This window comes from Camponotus vicinus, unplaced genomic scaffold, assembly GCF_025532165.1.
Source record: "Camponotus vicinus isolate PSW18456_S1 unplaced genomic scaffold, iyCamVici1.0 SCAF_14, whole genome shotgun sequence".
NCBI classification, from domain to species: Eukaryota; Metazoa; Arthropoda; class Insecta; order Hymenoptera; family Formicidae; genus Camponotus; species Camponotus vicinus.
The window spans coordinates 848696-869815 of record NW_028141950.1 but is presented as its reverse complement, the minus strand read 5'-3'; the positions used below and the strand labels follow the sequence as shown (position 1 = coordinate 869815).

Here is a 21120-nt window from a genome sequence, read left to right as displayed (position 1 = left end):
GGAATCTAAGTTATACGGATAGCCGTCGGATCCAGGTGGCGGAATTAAATAATTCGGTGACGTGTATATGTGTGAAGGTAATGATTTATTGTATCTGTGTATATGTACAAATGTGTGTGTGTGTGTGTATATGCGCGTGTATATGTGATGCAGATCTCGGTGTGTGTGTGTATGCGGCGGAAGATCGATATCTCGATCGACGCGGGCCGCGAACCGGCGGATTTTCGGCGTGAAATTATTATCGGCGCAGATCGCTTATAATCGGGGTGTTTTGCGTGCACAAATTTGACAGCGGACGCGTCACGGATCTTATGACAATAAAGGCTCGCAGAATGCACGTCCGGCAAGAATATAATTTAAAGTGCGGGCGAGATGCGCTTGCCCGATTCTCGGTACGGCGCGTTATCGCGTTCTTGCGACCCGTCGGGCGCGTTTTTGTCCGCGTTCCTTGCCCGGTGTTTACAGCACAGCTGTTCGGCGCTTTAAATCCCGGTGCTTCGGTAATTGAATATAGCTATATCCCCTTTAAGGATTTTAAGATTTCGGAAGGCGTCGCGACGCTAGCAAGCGTCGGAGGCGGCTCGTGTTCCAATATAGATTAGTTATACATGCATTTATTATTAATCCATAATAATAAAAAAGATCATTTTCGGTATATTTTATCACTGTCGAATAAAATGACATACGAAAAGAGTTAATAAATAAAGCTTATAAAATGACAATAAGAAGCTTATTTTAATAAATTGCTAAAAAATTTATCTATTTCTATATTATTAACGTGGATTTAATAAAACAATGGAAACGGATAATAGTGATAATAAAGTGCATGTTTCGAATTAATATATGAATTATTTATAACTTATTATACATTTATAATTTATAAATTATTTAATATATTTAAAATCATAATTTATTATTATATATTAGTGACAATTATATATATAATTATATGAAAATAATGATATATAATTAAAATGTGAATTATTTATTAATTATATATGAATTATACAAATGCGACAGCAAACTTCGATTTTGCGTTAATAATAATGCGTTATGCAATAATGTGAAAAATTTTGCGACGATATAAGATACCTTTATGTATTATTACAAGAGAATTAGAATTATACAATAAATAGAGATAAAGAAAAAAATATTAATCATCTTTATTCCATTTTTGTTTTCAGTTTTACAGATTGAAAATTTATCTATTTTAAAAAAAATGAATGAAAAGAGGTAAAATTATATCCTGCTTCGTACCGTGATACGTATTATTGAGTTGAATTAATCTTTATGTATGTACAAATGCGATCTGCGAAATAACAAAAATAACGTTATTTATTTCTTACGTCAAAATTATACATATAATTAAGTTCTATTAAACAATACATAGTTTGAATAATGTAGGTATTGCATTTTCGATTATCTTTATCATTTATATTGATTAACAAAGTTAAAGTGTAAATTTTTATTTGTAATAGATATTGTGTACATATATTGCAATATTGCTTAAATATCATGTACATTATATCAATGCGAATGAGATAATTTTAATTGAAAAAGATACATTTAATTATTTTCTGATTATTTACAAATATATATAAATATATTCACACATACGTTTGAATGATTTTTGATGAAAGCATTAAGAAACTTTAACATCGATATTGAAGTTCGCGCCTTGAACACATTGTTATTGTTGAAATGAAATCAGTCACGACCGAGACATACCGCGAACGATACCACGTAGTAGTATATAACACGGGAAAAACTCTTTTTGGGGTAAGGAACGTTAAAATAAGTTCTCCTTTTTGTTTGTAATATAAAATTTTAAATTAATTATAATATATATTATTCAGACTTTGTGAGGGCTTGAAAGAAGAAGCGAGAATAATTCTTGTTATTACGATAACAATAGGAAAGGATGATACTTGTGATTGAATCTATTGAATCTGAATTTTATTGAAGAGTAGATATTTTTAATCGTAAAAAAATGATTAAATTTAAAGTTTCCGCACCAGGTAAAATGATGTTATGTGGAGAACACGTGATGATGTATGGAAAACATGTTGTGGCAGCCAGCTTAGATCTTCGTACCACTCTTAAATTTGTTGAATTAATTGATGATCCAAGAAACATTATTAAGATTGAGTTCCCTGATGTCAATCTATCATTGAACTTATCTTTGGAATTAATTCTAAATTTCTTTTTTACTGATAATTTCCTTCTTCTGGTTGAAGACGATATTGTATTGCATAAGCATGTGCAATATTTTATCACCTTAAACGGTTTATGGAGTACATATGAGCAGAGATATAGTTTGCAAACATTTCTTTTCCTGTTTCTTTACATTGCTCATCAAGAACAACTCGATATAAAATCTTTCCACGTGCGCTTGGCTACACAATTACCGATCAACGCTGGTTTTGGCAGTTCGACATCGTTCGCGGTATGTCTCGCGGCATGCTTTCTACATTGGTCATGTCTGCAGAAGGGTACTCACAATGATTTTGATGACTATGAATTAGAAAAAATCATGTTATATGTTACGATCTGTGAAAAAGTTGTACCAAACTATATGTTTGGGATTGATAATAACGTGTGCATATATGGCCAAGTATTAAGAGCTCAGTATCAAAATCCATTAGATTGTAATGTTAAATTATTGCAAGTGCCGAGAATTAAAATTTTATTGATTGATTCGAGAATTCGTCGGAATAAATACGAACAGATGATGCGAATGGCACAAATGAGACATTCTGATCCCGACGAGAGCGATTATTTTTTGCGTACAATCGACAAAATATCGAAACGAACCTGCATCAGACTCGTAGCAATTAATAATAGCCAGAATAATAACAATTTGCAACAATTATACGATTCGTACAGATTGTTAGGAGTAAGTATATTTTTTGATAATTTTTTTATATTACTTTGTTATATATTTTCGTGCAATGCCAAAAGATTTAAAAGATTTGCAAATACATAATAATCTGATATAAATAATATTGTTTTCTAATTTAGATTTCTTAACGATTTTCAGATGTCCATTTTATCGAATCAAACTATACTTTATAGATCAGGTTTATCACATCCCGAGTTAGATACTATATGTTTAATTGCGAGAAATAATGGATTCGTGGGAAAACTCACAGGTTTTGATGGATATGCATATATCCCGTTACCACCGAATACTCCAAGAGAAAACATCATAAATCTTTCGACATATTTAATAATGGAAGGTTTTACTGTTAGAATGACTAGCGTAAGTTGTAATGGTGTGAAACTTGACGAGGTATAGAAAAATTGTCAGTTGTATGAACAGTACGAATAATTAACAATAGTTTAATTAATATGAATAATTAACATTAAGTATGAATAATATAAGATTTCAATTTAAATGCGACGTGATATAAATGGAAAAGAACAAATAATATACAATATATTCTATTATATTAGAAATTCTTGGTTTCTTCTTGTCTACTTGATGCCGTATTGAATTATAAAATTAGAAGGTTGCAATCACACTGTTAATATTTTTATTGTAAAATACATTTAAAAAATTAGTTTTTCGTATATTATCTCACTCGCGATGGACAAGATAGATTGATCAAAAAACGATCGTATCTTGTCAAGTTATACACAAAAAAAATATACCGAAGATCTTTTTTCGATTAATAAATTGTTGAATTAATTGTATATCTGATTGAACATGCATATAGCTTACTTTCGGTAGTGTAAAGTATACGTAGATTATTTTATGGTATTTATTAATTATTTTATTAATTATAATTTACTAATAAGGATAACAAAAAGAAGGGAAAATTAAAATGCCATAAATTTCTTTGGTATATTTTTTATCAATCTATATTACAGAAAACAAGCATAATGATATAGGAAAAAACTAATTTCTTAAAAATATTTTCTATATTTTGTAAAAAAAATATTTATACGTGTTTTTGTTGTCTTAACATCATCATTAAATATGGTTGTAATAAAAAGTAGGAATTTAATAGTAGTAAAAGTACCAAAATACATGTTTGTCGAATTATCACATAAGATGGCGAAAAATAATGTTATTAATACGTCATAATAATATGAAAAATATTTATATTATTACGTACATTGTGATGTATTATACATAATATAGATATTTATATATTATTACGTAAACTACAATTATATATAGACTTGCATATTGCGTAAAGATAAAGCTCAAAAAAAAATAATTTTTATGTTTTACCTGTATTTTTTTATAGTTTAGAATTTCATCTATTTGTAAGTAAAGTTAGTAAAAAAGTATCATCATCCTGCTTTGGATTTTGACTTTCGAGCCGGAGTTGATGATGCATTTTACTTAATCGAATTTACACAATGCCATTTATAAAATAACGAGAGCGCTGCTTATTCTTATGTGTATCAAAATTATATAATTATATTAAACAGATAAACAATATAATTCAAAATACAGCTAATACTATCTTTTATGATACATCTTAATTATGTAATAATCGACGTCAAAGCATATTTTTCTTATATACATATATATTGTGTGTAAAACTGCGACAATGAAAAAGTAGGTAAATTGCATCAATGCAATTTATATAATATGTGACAATTTGTTTGATTTTAACATTGCAAATAAAATATGATGTCAGATTATGTATAAAAAGTAAATACATTTAGTATGATTCTTCTTGAAAAACTTCGACCATGTAGTCAATATTTTGGTTCGCATATTCGGAGCGCTATTATTGTTTGAGAATTTCACAAGGCAAAATTAGTCATCGAAACACAGCTTGTATAACATGAAATCCTAGCGGTAACGTCTCAAATAATTTTTAATATTAGTGGCTCCTCTTTTTCTATGATATAAATAATTTTAATTTTAATAGTTTAATAGTAAATATATTGTATTCTCTCAAACTTGTCTGCAATCTCGATAGAAATAGCGAAGACGAATTATGACAGAGGATTCAGAAGATTTTAGTTCGCAGAGAATAAAATCAATTGCAAAGAATTAGAATCCGATTGGATCTAAGTAAACTTTTTTTGTTTTTTATCGGTATAATTTGATAATGTATTAGTGACACGTTACTTTTGTTATACATATCTGACGTTACGCACTGATTTAAAAACAACAAATATTTTCTCGATGACCTCTTTTCACATAAAATTGTATACATAAAAATATATTTTCTAATATTTATCTCTAAGAGTTGCGGATTTAAAATTTTATAACGAACGCTGCATCGATCTTTTGACGAAGTAGAGATTTTGAAACGCAGAAAGTATGACTACATTCCAAATTTCGGCACCGGGTAGGGTTTTCTTATGCGGAGATCATGCGGTGATGTATGGAAAACAAGTTGTGGCGGCCAGCTTAAATCTTCGTACCACCCTCAATTTCTATGAACTACCTCTAGAGCCAGGAACCGTTAGGATAGAGTTGCCTAAAGTCGGTATATCGTTAGTGATACCTTTAGAAAAGATTACAAGCTTTATTCACGGCGAGAATTTTCATTTGGTGATCGATCATTATCCCGCCTTCCTTAGACACGTGCAATATTTTATCAGCTCAAACTGTTTATGGAGTACATTTGAGCAGAAATTTAGCTTACAAATTTTCTTTTTCCTCTTATGGGTTATCGCCCAGGATGAGAAACTCGTTATACGATCTTTTCACGTGCACTTGACCACGCGATTAATAATGAACGCTGGTCTTGGCAGTTCGACGTCGTTCGCGACATGTCTCGCAGCGTGCTTTTTACATTGGTCGTGTCTGCAGAAAGGTCACCACAATGAATTTACTCCGGAAGAATTGAAACGAATTTCGGCATACGTGATGTCCTATGAGAAAATGATACCGGAGTTCAAGCAGGATCACATCGTGTGCACACACGGTGGTGTAACAGCACTTCGATATAAAGAATTGCAATACCAGAATGAAATCATAAATACGCCAGAACTGCATATTATGCTGGTTGATGCAAAAATTTGCCTAGATAAGAGTCAACAGATGCAACAACTGACCGACATGAAATCTAGAGATGGCAACGCCTTCGATGTTTATTTAAACACGATCAATGTCATATCGGAAGAGATTGTTAGAAAACTCCGTATAGTCAGGGATCAGGGAACAAACGCGGATTTACAATCATTACGAAGATTATATAAATATCTAAAGGTAAGTCTTGTTTCGTTTCTTTGCGAATTATTTCATTGTATCACACACACACACACACACACACACACACACACACACACACACACACACACACACACATATATATATATATATATGTATTTGATGCAGTTGTTTTTGCATTTAAAATAATCTCGAATACATCATTATTCATAAATGGAAATTATGTTGTTTTTTTATTTAAATTTCTTAATGCTTTTCAGAATAAATTTTCCTGGAATCAAAATTCGCTACATGAGTTGAATTTGTCGCATTTGAATTTCAATATTATTTGTTCAATTGCAAAAATCTGTGGATACGAGGGGAAACTTACAGGAGATGGAGCTAGGAATGTAATGATTCTATTACCGCCGAATTATCAATACAGCTTTAAAATGCCTAAACTTAAGAGGAGCTTGACGGAACTAGATTTTTTGTTCGACATTACTACAATATCTTGCACGGGAGTGCGACTTGACCAGGTACATCAAAATCGCACATAAATAATTAAATAATATGATTAATTAAACTAAGCGAAAACAATGTAGTGAAATTGCAAATTTTATAATATTATAGTTATATATTTTTAAATCGAGGAAGGAAAAACAATACACAATTTTATATATTTTTTTGTTCCTTAATTTCTCTTCTTTCAATGATATCATATTAAATTATGAAGTTATAAGCGAGAAGTTACTGTAAATATTTTTATTGTAAACTTTGTCAAAACAATTAATTTTTCATATGTCATTCCATTTGGGTTTTCGATAATGTGGATTGATTAGAGGACTAATGACTTTTCATTTCATAGATTTCATTTTTATAGTAACTCTTTTCATTTTATTATTAAATAGCTGTGTATATTTCGATTGATTATACAGTCTACATTTAAATACATAAAAAATAAAGATGTGCATCAAAAAATGCAAGATAAACGAGAAAGATGATTTTTTTGATACATTTTAACAAACGCAAATAGTAGGACGTATAAGAAAGTCAACTTGTACTAGTATTTTTTTGTGAAAAACGTTTATGCTTTCTCGCGTATAAAGTTATCAATCGATACATGCAGTGAAGGAATAAAAATTTTCCAAAAATAACAAAGTGCGTATCAGCTGAACAAATATAGTAAACGTGTACATATATATTAAAATCTTTAAATTACTATTACAGATATATGCGTTGTTAATAGATGGAAAAAGAGAAAGGTGTTCATTTTTTTATTTTATAGACTGGAGGAATTTTACAGACTGAAATTTTATATATATGTATATATGCACGTAAAAAAATTAATAGACAATGCATCATTATCCTTTTCTGGATTTTTACTCTCGAGATTTAATCGAGATGCTGCATTTTACTTATTATTAATCGAATTAAGTTTTACGCAATGCAATCTAAAAATAACAAGGGCAGTGCTGCTTATCGTCTGCATCAAAATTACATAATCGTATTCTATTAAATGATGTAATTCATTGTACGAGTACTATTTTATTTCAATTATAAAATAATTTGAGTCAAAGTATATTTTCTTTGAATGTAATATTTGCATAAAATATTACATCCGAAAAATGTAGATACCTAATAACAAGTAGTGCTATATATATATATATATATATATATATATATATATATATGTACATATAAATGTGAGAAATAAAATAATTATCAATTTGAATTACGGCATTATAAGTAAGAAAAAATGAACACACAATATTCAGTTTTATATAATGTATTCAGTGTTAAAATTTCTGTCTTTTCGATGTGATATCGTATTCAATTTTATAAAATTAGGCGATGTCACTTTGGGCGATATATTTGTTGCAAAATTTGTTTATCGAAAATAAATTGTTTTTTCTTATGCCATTACATTTTCATTATTATACATTTATTTATGCAAGGTAAAAAAGAAATTATTCTTCAATATATTTTTCCAATCCATATGATCGGACACGGGTAATGACGTTCGAAAAAACGAATTTATTTCAATTTATTTATAAATATATTGCTTTAATATATTTATTTAAATAAATATTAATTATTTTTATTATTATTATTAATTTAAATAAATATATATATATATATATATATATATATATATAATGTTAATATATATATATATATATATATATATATATATATATATATACATATATATATTGTGTGTAAAACTGTGATAATAAAAAAGTAGGTAAATTGTATCAATGCATTTATATAATATTTGACAATTTGTTTGATTCTAACATTGCAAATAATATATGATGTCAGATTATGTGAAAAAAGTAAATACATTTAGTAATTAGTATAATTCTTCTTCAAAAACTTCAACCTTGTCAATATTTTGGTTCGCATATTCGGAGCGCTGTTATTGCTTGAGAATTTCATGAGACAAAATCAGTCATGATCGAAACGCGGCTTGAACAACATCAAAACCTAGCGGAAACGTCTGAAATAATTTTTAATATTAGTGGCTCCTCATTTTCTATAATATAAATAATTTTAATAGTTTAATAGTAAATATATTGTATTCTCAAACTTGTGTAGAATCTTGATAGAAGAAACGAAGACGAATTGTGACAGAGGATTTAGAAGATTTTAGTTCGCAGAGAATAAAAGCAATTTGAAGGAATTAGAATCCGATTGGATCTAAGTGAACTTTTTTTGTTTCGTATCGGTATAATTCGATAATGTATTAGTGACACGTTATTTTTGTTATACATATCTGACGTTATGCACCTTCAACTTATATAAAACCAACAAATATTTTCTCGATGACCTCTTTTCACATCAAATTATATACATAAAAATATATTTTCTAATATTTATCTCTAAAAGTTGCGGATTTAAAATCTTATAACGAAACGCTGCATCGATCTTTGGACAAAGTAGAGATTTTGATACGCAGAAAGTATGACTACATTTCAAATTTCGGCACCGGGTAGGATTATCTTATGCGGAGAGCATACGGTGATGTATGGAAAACAAGTTGTGGCGGCCAGCTTAAATCTTCGTACCACGCTCAAATTCAACGAACTACCTCCAGAGTCAAGAACCATTAAGATAGAATTCCCCGATGTCAATATATCATTAGACATACCTTTACGAATGATTACAAACTTTATTTCCGGCGAGAATTTTTATTCGGTGGTCGATGATTACATCATCTTCCTTAGACACGTGCAATATTTTATCACCTTAAACGGTTTATGGATCACATATGAGCAGAGATTTAGCTTACAAACTTTCTTTTTCCTCCTATTGTTTATCGCCCAGAATGAAGAACTCGTTATACAATCTTTTCACGTGCACATGACTACGCAATTAACAATCAGCGCTGGTCTTGGCAGTTCGACGTCGTTCGCGACATGTCTCGCAGCGTGCTTTTTACATTGGTCGTGTCTGCAGAAAGGTCACCACAATGAATTTACTCCGGAAGAATTGAAACGAATTTCGACATACGTGATGTCCTCGGAGGAAGTTATACAGAATTATGTGTTCAAGCAGGATCACATCGTGTGCACACACGGTCGTGTAACAGCGTTTCAATATAGAGTACCGCTAAACACCCAGAGTGAAATCATAAATACGCCAGAAATGTATATTATGCTGGTTGATGCAAAAATTTGCCTAGATAAGTGTCAACGGATGAAACAACTGGCCGACATGAAATGTAGATATGGGAACGCCGTCGATGACCTTTTAGACAGGATCAATGTCGTATCGCAAGAGATTGTTACAATACTCCGTATAATCAGGGATCAGGGAACAAAGATGGATTTACAATTATTAGAAGGATTATATGAAAATCTACAAGTAAGTCTTGTTTCATTTCTTTGCGAATTATTTCATTGTATAGTTTGATATAGTTGTTTTTGCATTTATAATAATCTCGCATACATCATTATTCATCAATGGAAATTATGTTGTTTTTTGATTTAAATTTCTTAATGCTTTGCAGACTAACCTTTCCTTGAATCAAGATTTGCTATGGAATTTGGATTTGTCGCATTCGAATTTCGATACTATTTGTTCGATTGCAAAAACTTGTGGATTCAAGGGGAAACTCACAGGAGATGGAGCTAGGAATGTAATAATTCTATTACCGCCGAATTATCATGCATCAGAAGAACACAACAGTAGAGTAAATAATCTTACGAGGCGCTTGACGGAAAAAGGTTTTTCTGGCAAAATTATTACAATATCTTGCACGGGAGTGCGACTTGACCAGATACATCAAAATCGCACATAAATAATTAAATAATATGATTAATTAAACTAAGCGAAAACAATGTAGTGAAATTGCGAATTTTATAATATTATAGTTATATTTTTTATAATCGAGGAAGGAGAAACAACACACAATTTTATATATTTTCTTTGTTTTCTAATTTCTCTTCTTTCAATAATACCATATTAAATTAAATCAATCATATTGAATTATGAAGTCATAAGCGAGGAGTTACTGTAAATAATTTTATTGTAAACTATGTCAAAACAATTAATTTTTTATATGTCATTCCATTTGGGTTTTCGATAATGTAGATTGATTAGAAGACTAATGACTTTTCATTTCATAGATTTCATTTTTATGATGACTCTTTTCATTTTATTAATAAATAGCTGTGTATATTTCGATTGATTATATAGTCTACATTTGAATACGTAATAAGAATGTGTAAAGATGTGCATCAAAAAATGCAAGATAAACGAGAAAGATAATTTTTTTGATACATTTTAACAAACGCAAATAATAGGACATATAAGAAAGCCAACTTATACTAATATTTTTTTGTAAGAAACATTTATGCTTTCTCGCGTATAACGTTATCATTCGATATATGCAGTGAAGGAATAAAAATTTTTCAAAAATGACAAAGTGCGTATCAGCTGAACAAATATAGTAAACGTGTACATATATATTCAAATCTTTAAATTACTATTACAGATATATGCGTTGTTAATAGATAGTAAAAGAGAAAAAGTGTTCATTTTTTTATTTTATAGACTGGAGGAATTTTATAGGCTCAAATTTTATATATATGTATATATGCATGTAAAAAAATTAACGGACGAAGCATCATTATCCTTTTCTTGATTTTCATTCTCGAGATGTAATCGAGATGATGCATTTTACTTATTATTAATCGAATTAGGCTTTACGCAATGCATTCTAAAAATAACAAAGGTCAGAGCTGCTTATCGTCTGCATCAAAATTACATAATCGAATTCTATTAAATGATGTAATTCAATGTACGAGTATTTTATTTCAATTACAAAATAATTTGCGTCAAAGTATATTTTGTTTGTATTTGCATTAAATATTACATCCGAAAAATGTAGATACATTTATACATGTACTACGAAACGTAGATATGTAAATATCACATAAATTGTATCAGTACAAATAAAATAATGACAATTTATTTAACTTTTACACATTACAAATAATATATTATTTTCAAATTTTCAGATTATGTGTAAGTTTTGTGAATATTTTCTTATTAAAGTATATTAAAGATAAAGAGAACGTTCAACATTGTAATCGATGTTTAGATTCACGGTTTCAGAGCGTTGCTTTTGTTATTAAAACGTAATCAGTAACGATCAAGACGCGAAATTGTACGACACAAGTATAAACAGTGTTTTGTGCGGTGATGAATGTTATCGAATAATTTTCATATCTTTTTTTTCGCGCGTTGTCCATATATATTATAAAATTTTAATAGTTAAAATTAGAATGTATTATATAAACTTTTTTTGTATGTGAAGCATAAAAATAGAAGCAACGACAATTTATAATTCCTGTTAACAATAAAAATCAACGAAAGAACGAAAAGAACGAAAATCTGATTAAATTGTATGTGCATTTTTTATGTAGAATACAAATTCGATATTGAAGAATTGTTTTTGTCATACAAAGCGGACACATTTCTAACTTATATAAAATGAAATAGGAGCGGCAAATATTTATGGTCTGTGGTCTCGATGACCTTTTTTATGTTATATAAATATTATTTAATTCTGATAAATCAATAGAAGGACTGCAGTACTCAGGTTTATCTCTTACGACTTATTATTTAATACTTATTGATCTTTTTGGAGAGTAGAGATTTTTATTCGTAAAGAAAATGGACGACGCTAAAAAATTGGAAAAGATTGAATTTAAAGTTTCTGCACCTGGCAGAATAATTTTATGTGGAGAACCTTTAGCGATGTATGGAAAAAATGTTGTATCAGCCAGCATAGATCTTCGAACAACGCTTAAATTTTGCGAAATAATTGATAATCAAAAAGATATCATTAAGATAGATTTTCCTGATGTCGATTTATACTTGAATTTATCTCTAGAACATGTCCTAAATTTTTTTTTTAATAATAATGATAACACTAATCTCTTCATAGAAGAATACATCTTGTTGCTTATACACGTGCAATATTTTATCACAGTAAATGGCATGTGGAGCACAAACGAGCAAAGATTTAGTTTACAAACATTTTTTTTCCTGTTTATTTATACTATTTTAAACGAGAGACTAAGTGCAAAATCTTTCCACGTGTGCCTGACTTCGCAATTATCTATGCGCGCTGGTCTGGGCAGTTCAACATCGTTCGCGGCATGTCTCGCGGCATGCTTTTTATATTGGGCACGCCTGCAAGAAGGAATCGACGTATTTAGTGATGAGGATTTAACAAAAATCTCGGATCGTATTTGGTATTGCGAGGAAATTCTACAAAACTATGTAAGCAATATTGACAACGAAGTGTGCTCATACGGCCAAATAATACAATTTCGACGCGGTAATTGGACAGACTCCTATTTTAAGATGATTCTGGACGTACCAGAAATAAAAATTCTGCTGATCGACTCAAGAATTCGCCAAAATAAATTCGAACAAATGAAGAGATTGGCAGAGATGAAATTTTCCAATCCTACGATTTTTAATATGATTTTGAATAGTATCAATTGTATATCAGAAGAGGCTTGTAATGAGCTTACAAATATTGATTATATTCAAAAAAGCAATTTTTCAACAAAACAATTACAGTTACAGATTGCATATGAAGCATTGGATGTAAGTTTCTTTTTCTATTTTTGATTTACTTTCTTACGTATTTTGAATAGCTTTGTGATTACAACAATTTCAAATCGATGATTATTCATTGGTAGCTGTGTACCATTTCTAATTTAGATTTCTTAATTTTGCTTTACAGCGCTTCGTTCTATTACATCAATCATATCTTCGTCTCTTGAAATTGTCACATCCAAATATTGATATTATTTGTGAGATTGTGAAAGAATATGGTTTTGCGGGAAAAATTACAAATTTTGGTGGAAGATATGTATGTATTTTATTGCCGCCAGATGCAATAGATGAAGATGTCATGATGCTTTCGGCACACCTAATGAGCCTGGGTTTTTATGCCACAAAGACTAGCATGAGTTGTAGTGGAGTAAGAATTGATGATTCGTATTAAAATAATCAATTTAATTATATAATAACGAATAGTGTTATATATATATATATATATATATATATATATATATATATATATATATATATAAAATAAAATAATTATCAATTTGAATTGCGGCATTATAAGTAAGAAAAAATGAACACACAATATTCAGTTTTATATAATGTATTCTGTGTTAAAATTTCTGTTCTTTCGATGTGATATCGTATTCAATTTTATAAAATTATAAGCGATGTCACTTTGGGCGATATATTTGTTGCAAAATTTGTTTATCGAAAATAAATTGTTTTTTTTCTTATGCCATTACAATTTCATTATTATACATTTATTCGTGCAAGGTAAAAAAGAAATTCTTCAATATATTTTTCCAATCCATATGATCAGACACGAGTAATGACGTTCGAAAAAACGAATTTATTTCAAATTATTTATAAATATATTGCTTTAATATATTTATTTAAATAAATATTAATTATTTTTATTATTATTATTAATTTAAATAAATATATATATATATTATTTCAAGTTATTATATAAGAGATAAGTATTCATGCTTTCTAACTTAATCATATTTTTAATAATAATAATATTTTTATCATTTTTTATTAATGATTGTGAGAAAGAAACAGGAATCTTAGAAGGATAATAAAGCGCGTGTTCATTGAACAAATATATGAATTATCGCGTTAATTGAATGGAAAAATGACAATGAAATGTTTTTCTGCATTAATATTTGATAATGTGGCCAGTGGAAATATTATTACCTTTTTAATTTACTATTGATATTTGTGCAATCCGCAGAAATGACAAAAGAGAAAAAAATATTCATTTTATGTTTTTATTTTATCTTTAACTTTATAAGTTGAAATTTTATCTATTCGTGAAAAAAGTTATTGCAGAACAAGTATCGCTATTTTACTCCGAAATTGCCTTTTCACTCGGAATTAGTGGTACACTGTACTTATTATTTCTAACCGAACTAAGCTTTATCCATAAAATGACAAGGAAAATGTTGCTTACCTCTTGCATCATAATTTTATTTTGATCGAATTATATTAAATGATATAAGTCGATATGCGAGTATTGCGTTTTTATTTCAGACATTAATTAAAAAATGATCTATATCAAATTTCTCTTTCGTTTTTTATTGTTTTTTGCATCTGCTACATAAAATATATATACATATATACATACACATGCATATATGCATACACATACATACATGTATATATATACATATATATATATACACGCATTTGTACATTTACTGTAAAGCGATAATATATAAGTATCATCATAATATATAAATCACATACAATTAATGCAAATAAATAATGATAATTTGTTTGTCATATTGCATGTAACATATCTTTAAAAATAATGTTTATAAAATATAATATTATTATTATCATAATTTATAATCTATAATATTATTATATCATATAATAACATTATTATAATATATTATTATAATATATAATATTATATATTATATAATGCTTATAATATATACACATTTCGCGCAGTTATAACAACTCATTGAAATATTGAAGTTTTGACATTGTAATCGCGCGATATTTAGATTTATTTCGTAGCGTTGTTATTGTTATTGAAACGAAATCAGTCTGCATTAGAACATGAGATTGTACAGTACAACACGAAATATAGTACAGTATTTTGTGCGGAAACGAATGTTCTCGAATAATTTTCATAATTCTTTTTTCGTCGCTCATAAAAAATTATAAAATTTTAATAGTTAAAATTATAATGTATTATTATAATGTATTATTATAATGTAATTATAGAATAGAAAGAAATTATAAATTGCTTCTATTAAAAATAGAAGCAATTTATAATTTCTGTTAACAACACAATGGTAAACAACAATAAAGAACGAAAATCTGATTAAATTGTAAGCGTGTCTTTTGTGTACAGAATAAAAATTCAATATTGAAGAAATTATTTTTGTCACACATAGCCGATGTATTTCTAATTTATATAAAACGTAAAAGGAGCGACAAATATCTATGATCTACGGTCTCGGTGACTTTCTTCATGTTACATAAATATTATTTAATTCTGATAAATTTCTATAAAAAAACTGAAGTAATCAGATTTATTTCTTACGACTTATTATTTAATACTTATTGATCTTTTTAGACAGTAGAGATTTTTATTCGTAAGAAAAAATGGACGACGCTAAAAAATTGAAAAGGATTCGAAGTTTCTGCACCAGGCAGAGTCATCTTATACGGAGAAAACCTTTTTGCATCAACCAGCATAATATACATTTCTGGCGTATTTATGATTTCACTCTGGATGTTTAGCGGTTCTCTATATTGAAACTCTGTTACACGACCGTGTGTGCACACGATGTGATCCTGCTTGAACACATAATTCTGTATAACTTCCTCAGAGGACATCACGTATGCCGAAATTCGTCCCAATTCTTCCAAAATAAATTCACTGTGGTCACCTTTCTGCAGACACGACCAATGTAAAAAGCACGCTGCGAGACATGTCGCGAACGACGTCGAACTGCCAAGACCAGCGTTCATTGTTAATCGCGTGGTCAAGTGCACGTGAAAAGATTGTATAACCGCTAAACTGAGAACCGCTAAACATCCAGAGTGAAATTATAGATACGCCAGAAATGTATATTATGCTTGTTGATGCAAAAATTTGCCTAGATAAGAGTCAACGGATGAAACAACTGGCCGACATGAAATGTACATATGGTAACGCCGTCAATGTCCTTTTAGACAGGATCAATGTCATATCGCAAGAGATTGTTACAATACTCCGTATAATCAGGGATCAGGGAACAAACACGGATTTACAATCATTAGAAGGATTATATGAAAATCTACAGGTAAGTCTTGTTTCATTTCATTGCGAATTATTTCATTGTATAGTTTGATATAGTTGTTTTTGCATTTATAATAATCTCGCATACATCATTATTCATAAATGCAAATTATGTTTTTTTTTTATTTAAATTTTTTAATGCTTTGCAGACTAACCTTTCCTTGAATCAAGATTTGCTATGGAATTTGGATTTGTCGCATTCGAATTTCGATACTATTTGTTCAATTGCAAAAATTGTGGATTCAAGGGAAAACTCACAGGAGATGGAGCTAGGAATGTAATAATTCTATTACCGCCGAATTATCATGCATCAGAAGAACACAACAGTAGAGTATATAATCTTACGAGGCGCTTGACGGAAAAAGGTTTTTCTGGCGAAATTATTACATTATCTTGCATGGGAGTGCGACTTGACTAGGTACATTAAAATTCCACATAAATAATTAAATAATATGATTAATTAAATCTTAATAACTAAGCGAAAACAATGTAGTGAAATTACAAATTTTATAATATTATAGTTATATTTTTTATAAGAGGAAGGAAAAACAATACACAATTTTATATATTTTTTTGTTCCTTAATTTTTCTTCTTTCAATGATATCATATTAAATTATGAAATTATAAGCGAGGAGTTACTGTAAATATTTTTATTGTAAACTTTGTCAATACAATTAATTTTTTATATGCCACTCCATTTGGTGATTTTCGATAATGTAGATTGATTAGAGGGCTAATGACATTTCATTTCATAGATTTCATTTTTATAATGACTCTTTTCATTTTGTTAATAAATAGCTGTGTATATTTCGATTGATTATTATATAGTCTATTATTATATAGTCTACTTTTGAATATGTAAAAAACAAAGATGTGCATAAAAAAAGATGCAAGATAATGAAAAGGATGATTTTTTTGGTACATTTTAACAAACGCAAATAGTAGGACATATAAGAAAGCCAACTTATACTAATATTATTTTGTAAGAAACATTTATGCTTTCTCGCGTATAACGTTATCAATCGATATATGCAGTGAAGGAATAAAAATTTTTCAAAAATAACAAAGTGCGTATCAGCTGAACAAATATAGTAAACGTGTACATATTCAAACTTTTAAATTACTATTACGGAAATATGCGTTGCTAATAAATTATAGTAAAAGAGAAAAATGTGTTCATTTTATTTTTTTATTTTACAGACTGGAGGAATTTTATATACTTAAATTTTATATATATGTATATATGCATGTAAAAAAATTAATAGACAAAGCATCATTATTCTTTTCTGGATTTTTACTCTCGAGATTTAATCGAGATGCTGCATTTTACTTATTCTTAATAAATTCGAATTAAGCTTTACGCAATGCAATCTAAAAATGACAAGGGTGGCGCTGCTTATCGTTTGCATCAAAATTACATAATCGAATTCTATTAAATGATGTAATTCAATGTACGAGTATTTTATTTCAATTACAAAATAATTTGAGTCAAAGTATATTTTATTTGTATTTGCATAAAATATTCCATCCGAAAAATGTAGATACATTTATACATGTACTGCGAAACGTAGATATGTAATATATCACATAAATTGCATCAGTACAAATAAAATAATGACAATTTATTTAACTTTTACACATTACAAATAATATATTATTTTCAAATTTTCAGATTATGTGTAAGTTTTGTGAATATTTTCTTATTAAAGTACATTAAAGTTAAATAGAACGTTCAACATTGTAATCGATGTTTAGATTCACGATTTCAGAGCGCTGCTATTGTTATTAAAACGAAATCAGTAACGATCAAGACGCGAATTATGCAAATACAAAGAAAATGTACTTTGACGTAAATTATTTTATAATTGAAATTGTACGACACGAAATATAAGGAATGTTTTGTGCAGAAACGAATGTTGTCGAATCATTTTCATATCTTTTCTTTCGCTTTGTCCATATGTGTTATAAAATTTTAATAGTTATAATTAAAATGTATTATATAAACTTTTTTTATATGTAAAGTATAAAAATAGAAGCAAAGACAATTTATAATTTCTGTTAACAACACAATGATAAACAACAATAAAGAACGAAAATCTGATTAAATTGTAAGCGTGTCTTTTGTGTCTTTTGTGTACGGAATAAAAATTTAATATTGAAGAAATCATTTTTGTCACACATAACCGACGCATTTCTAATTTATATAAAACGTAGAAAGAGCGTGAAATATCTATGGTCTACGATCTCGGTGATTTTCTTCATGTTACATAAATATTATTTTATAATTTTGATAAATCTCAAAAGAAGAACTCCAGTACTCAGGTTTATCTCTTGCGACTTATTATTTAATACTTATTGATCTTTTTAAAGAGTAGAGATTTTTATTCGTAAGAAAAAATGGACGACGCTAAAAAATTGGAAAAGATTGAATTTAAAGTTTCTGCACCAGGCAGAGTTATTTTATACCTCAGAGAACCTTTGGCAATGTATGGTAAACATGTTGTAGCAGAATAGATCTTCGTATCACCCTCAAATTCCACCAACTACCTCTAGAATCAAGAATCATTAAGATAGAATTCCCTGATGTCGATATATCGTTAGACATACCTTTTCAAATTATTGCAAACTTTATTTCCGGCGAAAATTTTAATTTGGTGGTCGATGATTACATCCTCTTCCTTAGACACGTGCAATATTTTATCACCTTAAACGGTCTGTATTGCACATTCTTGTTTAAATTTTGAGTTTTATAGAGTAAAATTTCATAAGAAGGGTTAATAAAAAAAAAAAAACCATTTCGAATAATCTCTTGAGACTTTGAAGTTAATGTTACATCTTTTATTTAATTAAATTAAATTTAATGCAACGTGATCCATATAAAATAATAAAAATAGCACTGTTAAGTTCTTGCGTTAAAATTATAAAATGAATTATGTTCGAAACTCGTCGAGCATTTAGAACAAAAATTAAGACTCGAGTAATTGTACTCGATTAAAAAGAGAGTCGCGGGCCCGACCGTTTATTCGGCGCCCCTGGCAGCCGGTAGCGGGATATCGCTTTGTCAACGAAAATCCAAAAACAGCGCTCGCCCTTCTCGAAAGATCTAATAACAACAAATAACACGTTAGATCGTTCAATTTAAACGTTGTCTCAGTAACCGTCGAGTTCAAGAAAAATCGGGATCTTTCGAGAAGGGCTTGAGTATAAATTGATATAAATTACATCCCTATAAATTACATCCCTATAAATTACATCCTTGAGTATAAATTGATATAAATTACATCCCTATCTTTCTCTGGACTACTTCAATGAACTATACACTGTCTTAATAAATTCAAACTAAGAAATAAATCACAATTGAGAAAGATTGAAAAAGATTCGAGCTGAATCTTAGAATCCGCAAGCAACAGCGAGAGTCGATATATTCCGCGATCGAGGAGCGCCGCGTCTTTTGTCGACAAGTCTCCGACGCGCCTTTTTTCGCTCTCCGTTGCTCGCGGAATATATCGACTCTCGCTGTTGCTTGCGGATTCTAAGATTCAGCTCGAATCTTTTTCGATCTTTCTCAATTGTGATTTATTTCTTAGTTTGAATTTATTAAGACAGTGTATAGTTCATTGAAGTAGTCCAGAGAAAGATAGGGATGTATGTGAGAGGAGGTCGGACGTGTCTTTACGCCCATTTGATCAACGAGCGACGGAATCCATCCGTGGCAACGGCATTGACGCATATCCTGTGGAGAGAGCATTCACACATTTTTCAGCATAACGAATAATTGCTAGAAAACAATATTTGCAGACTAGAAAAATATGTGAGGCGCAAGTGGCTGGATCGGGAATCGAACCCGAGACTTTCGCTTTCCGGGCAACTGCTCTAGACCACTGAGCTATCCAGGCCTCATACCTAATGCTGCTTTGTAACACAGAGATATGCGACTCCAGAGTGATGTTGGTATCTCACTCGATGGATGCAATGCCGATTGCCACGGAGGATCCCTGAAAGGGTTGCGCGGGAAAACTTACAGGTATTGGTGAAAAGAAATTTGCATACATTTTGCTACGACCGGGTATTTCAGAAGAAGAAATTGGTAATATTTCCGCACACATGGAGTCACAAGATTTCCTTGTTACGGTAATTAGCATAGGTGGTGGCGAATTGAGGATTAATATTAAATTTATCGATTATATAAATAAATAAATAATAACAATAGCTAACAATATATAAATGTAAACAAAATTGTGTTACAATTACTAACTCAAGTACTGTAGTGTTTCAAATGAAGAACAACATACACTTTTGTTTAATATATTCTTTTAATTAAAGTTTGTTGTTTGTGATTGACACCGTATTAAGTTACGAAGTTCAAAATAAGGACTAATTGAATATTCTAAAATATGTCGAATACGTCGATATTAGTTTCTTCTCTCGTATGCTATCCCTTTATTTCAAAAGTGCAAATTGAACAAAGATGTTGCCAAGATAAAAACTGCGAGGCAATAAAAAATACCGCAGTCTTTTTTAGTTCGCAAAGTAATAGATATACATAGGATTCATAATTCAAGTTTATAAATTGCATAATGCTATTACTGAATG

At 29.4% G+C, this 21120-nt stretch overlaps 3 protein-coding genes, 1 non-coding gene and 1 pseudogene across 5 annotated transcripts; 4 read left to right on the top strand and 1 right to left on the bottom strand.

Moving 5' to 3' along the window:
* Positions 1-1878: 1878 nt before the first annotated feature.
* LOC145965367 (mevalonate kinase-like) lies at positions 1879-3811 on the top strand. Its single transcript, XM_083088859.1, has 2 exons — positions 1879-2896; positions 3041-3811. Exons 1-2 carry the CDS (start codon positions 1991-1993, stop codon positions 3296-3298), a joined length of 1164 nt encoding a protein of 387 aa, XP_082944985.1. The 5' UTR covers positions 1879-1990; the 3' UTR covers positions 3299-3811.
* A 1139-nt stretch (positions 3812-4950) lies between these two features.
* Positions 4951-8801, top strand: LOC145965369 (mevalonate kinase-like). Its single transcript, XM_083088861.1, has 3 exons — positions 4951-6184; positions 6406-6663; positions 8726-8801. Exons 1-3 carry the CDS (start codon positions 5291-5293, stop codon positions 8756-8758), a joined length of 1185 nt encoding a protein of 394 aa, XP_082944987.1. The 5' UTR covers positions 4951-5290; the 3' UTR covers positions 8759-8801.
* Positions 8802-8832: 31 nt separating this feature from the next.
* On the top strand, positions 8833-11605 carry LOC145965368 (mevalonate kinase-like). The gene is made up of 2 exons (XM_083088860.1): positions 8833-9994; positions 10140-11605. Exons 1-2 carry the CDS (start codon positions 9092-9094, stop codon positions 10428-10430), a joined length of 1194 nt encoding a protein of 397 aa, XP_082944986.1. The 5' UTR covers positions 8833-9091; the 3' UTR covers positions 10431-11605.
* A 705-nt stretch (positions 11606-12310) lies between these two features.
* Positions 12311-17153, top strand: LOC145965611 (uncharacterized; annotated as a pseudogene). The gene is made up of 3 exons (XR_014436768.1): positions 12311-12980; positions 16271-16530; positions 16676-17153. The product of XR_014436768.1 is annotated as an uncharacterized LOC145965611 (transcript).
* A 3197-nt stretch (positions 17154-20350) lies between these two features.
* On the bottom strand, positions 20351-20424 carry Trnas-gga (transfer RNA serine (anticodon GGA)). The gene has a single exon. It is a non-coding gene; the product is annotated as a tRNA-Ser (tRNA).
* Between the last annotated feature and the right edge of the window lie 696 nt (positions 20425-21120).

Excerpts from the sequence above, each read along its gene's own strand:
- LOC145965368 (XM_083088860.1), top strand. The coding sequence starts at position 9,092 with ATGACTACATTTCAAATTTCGGCACCGGGTAGGATTATCTTATGCGGA. Across the intron at positions 9,995-10,139 it reads GATTATATGAAAATCTACAA|ACTAACCTTTCCTTGAATCA; the intron begins GTAAGTCTTGTT and ends AATGCTTTGCAG.
- LOC145965367 (XM_083088859.1), top strand. The coding sequence starts at position 1,991 with ATGATTAAATTTAAAGTTTCCGCACCAGGTAAAATGATGTTATGTGGA. Across the intron at positions 2,897-3,040 it reads ATTCGTACAGATTGTTAGGA|ATGTCCATTTTATCGAATCA; the intron begins GTAAGTATATTT and ends AACGATTTTCAG.
- LOC145965369 (XM_083088861.1), top strand. The coding sequence starts at position 5,291 with ATGACTACATTCCAAATTTCGGCACCGGGTAGGGTTTTCTTATGCGGA. Across the intron at positions 6,185-6,405 it reads GATTATATAAATATCTAAAG|AATAAATTTTCCTGGAATCA; the intron begins GTAAGTCTTGTT and ends AATGCTTTTCAG. Across the intron at positions 6,664-8,725 it reads CGGGAGTGCGACTTGACCAG|AATCTTGATAGAAGAAACGA; the intron begins GTACATCAAAAT and ends AAACTTGTGTAG.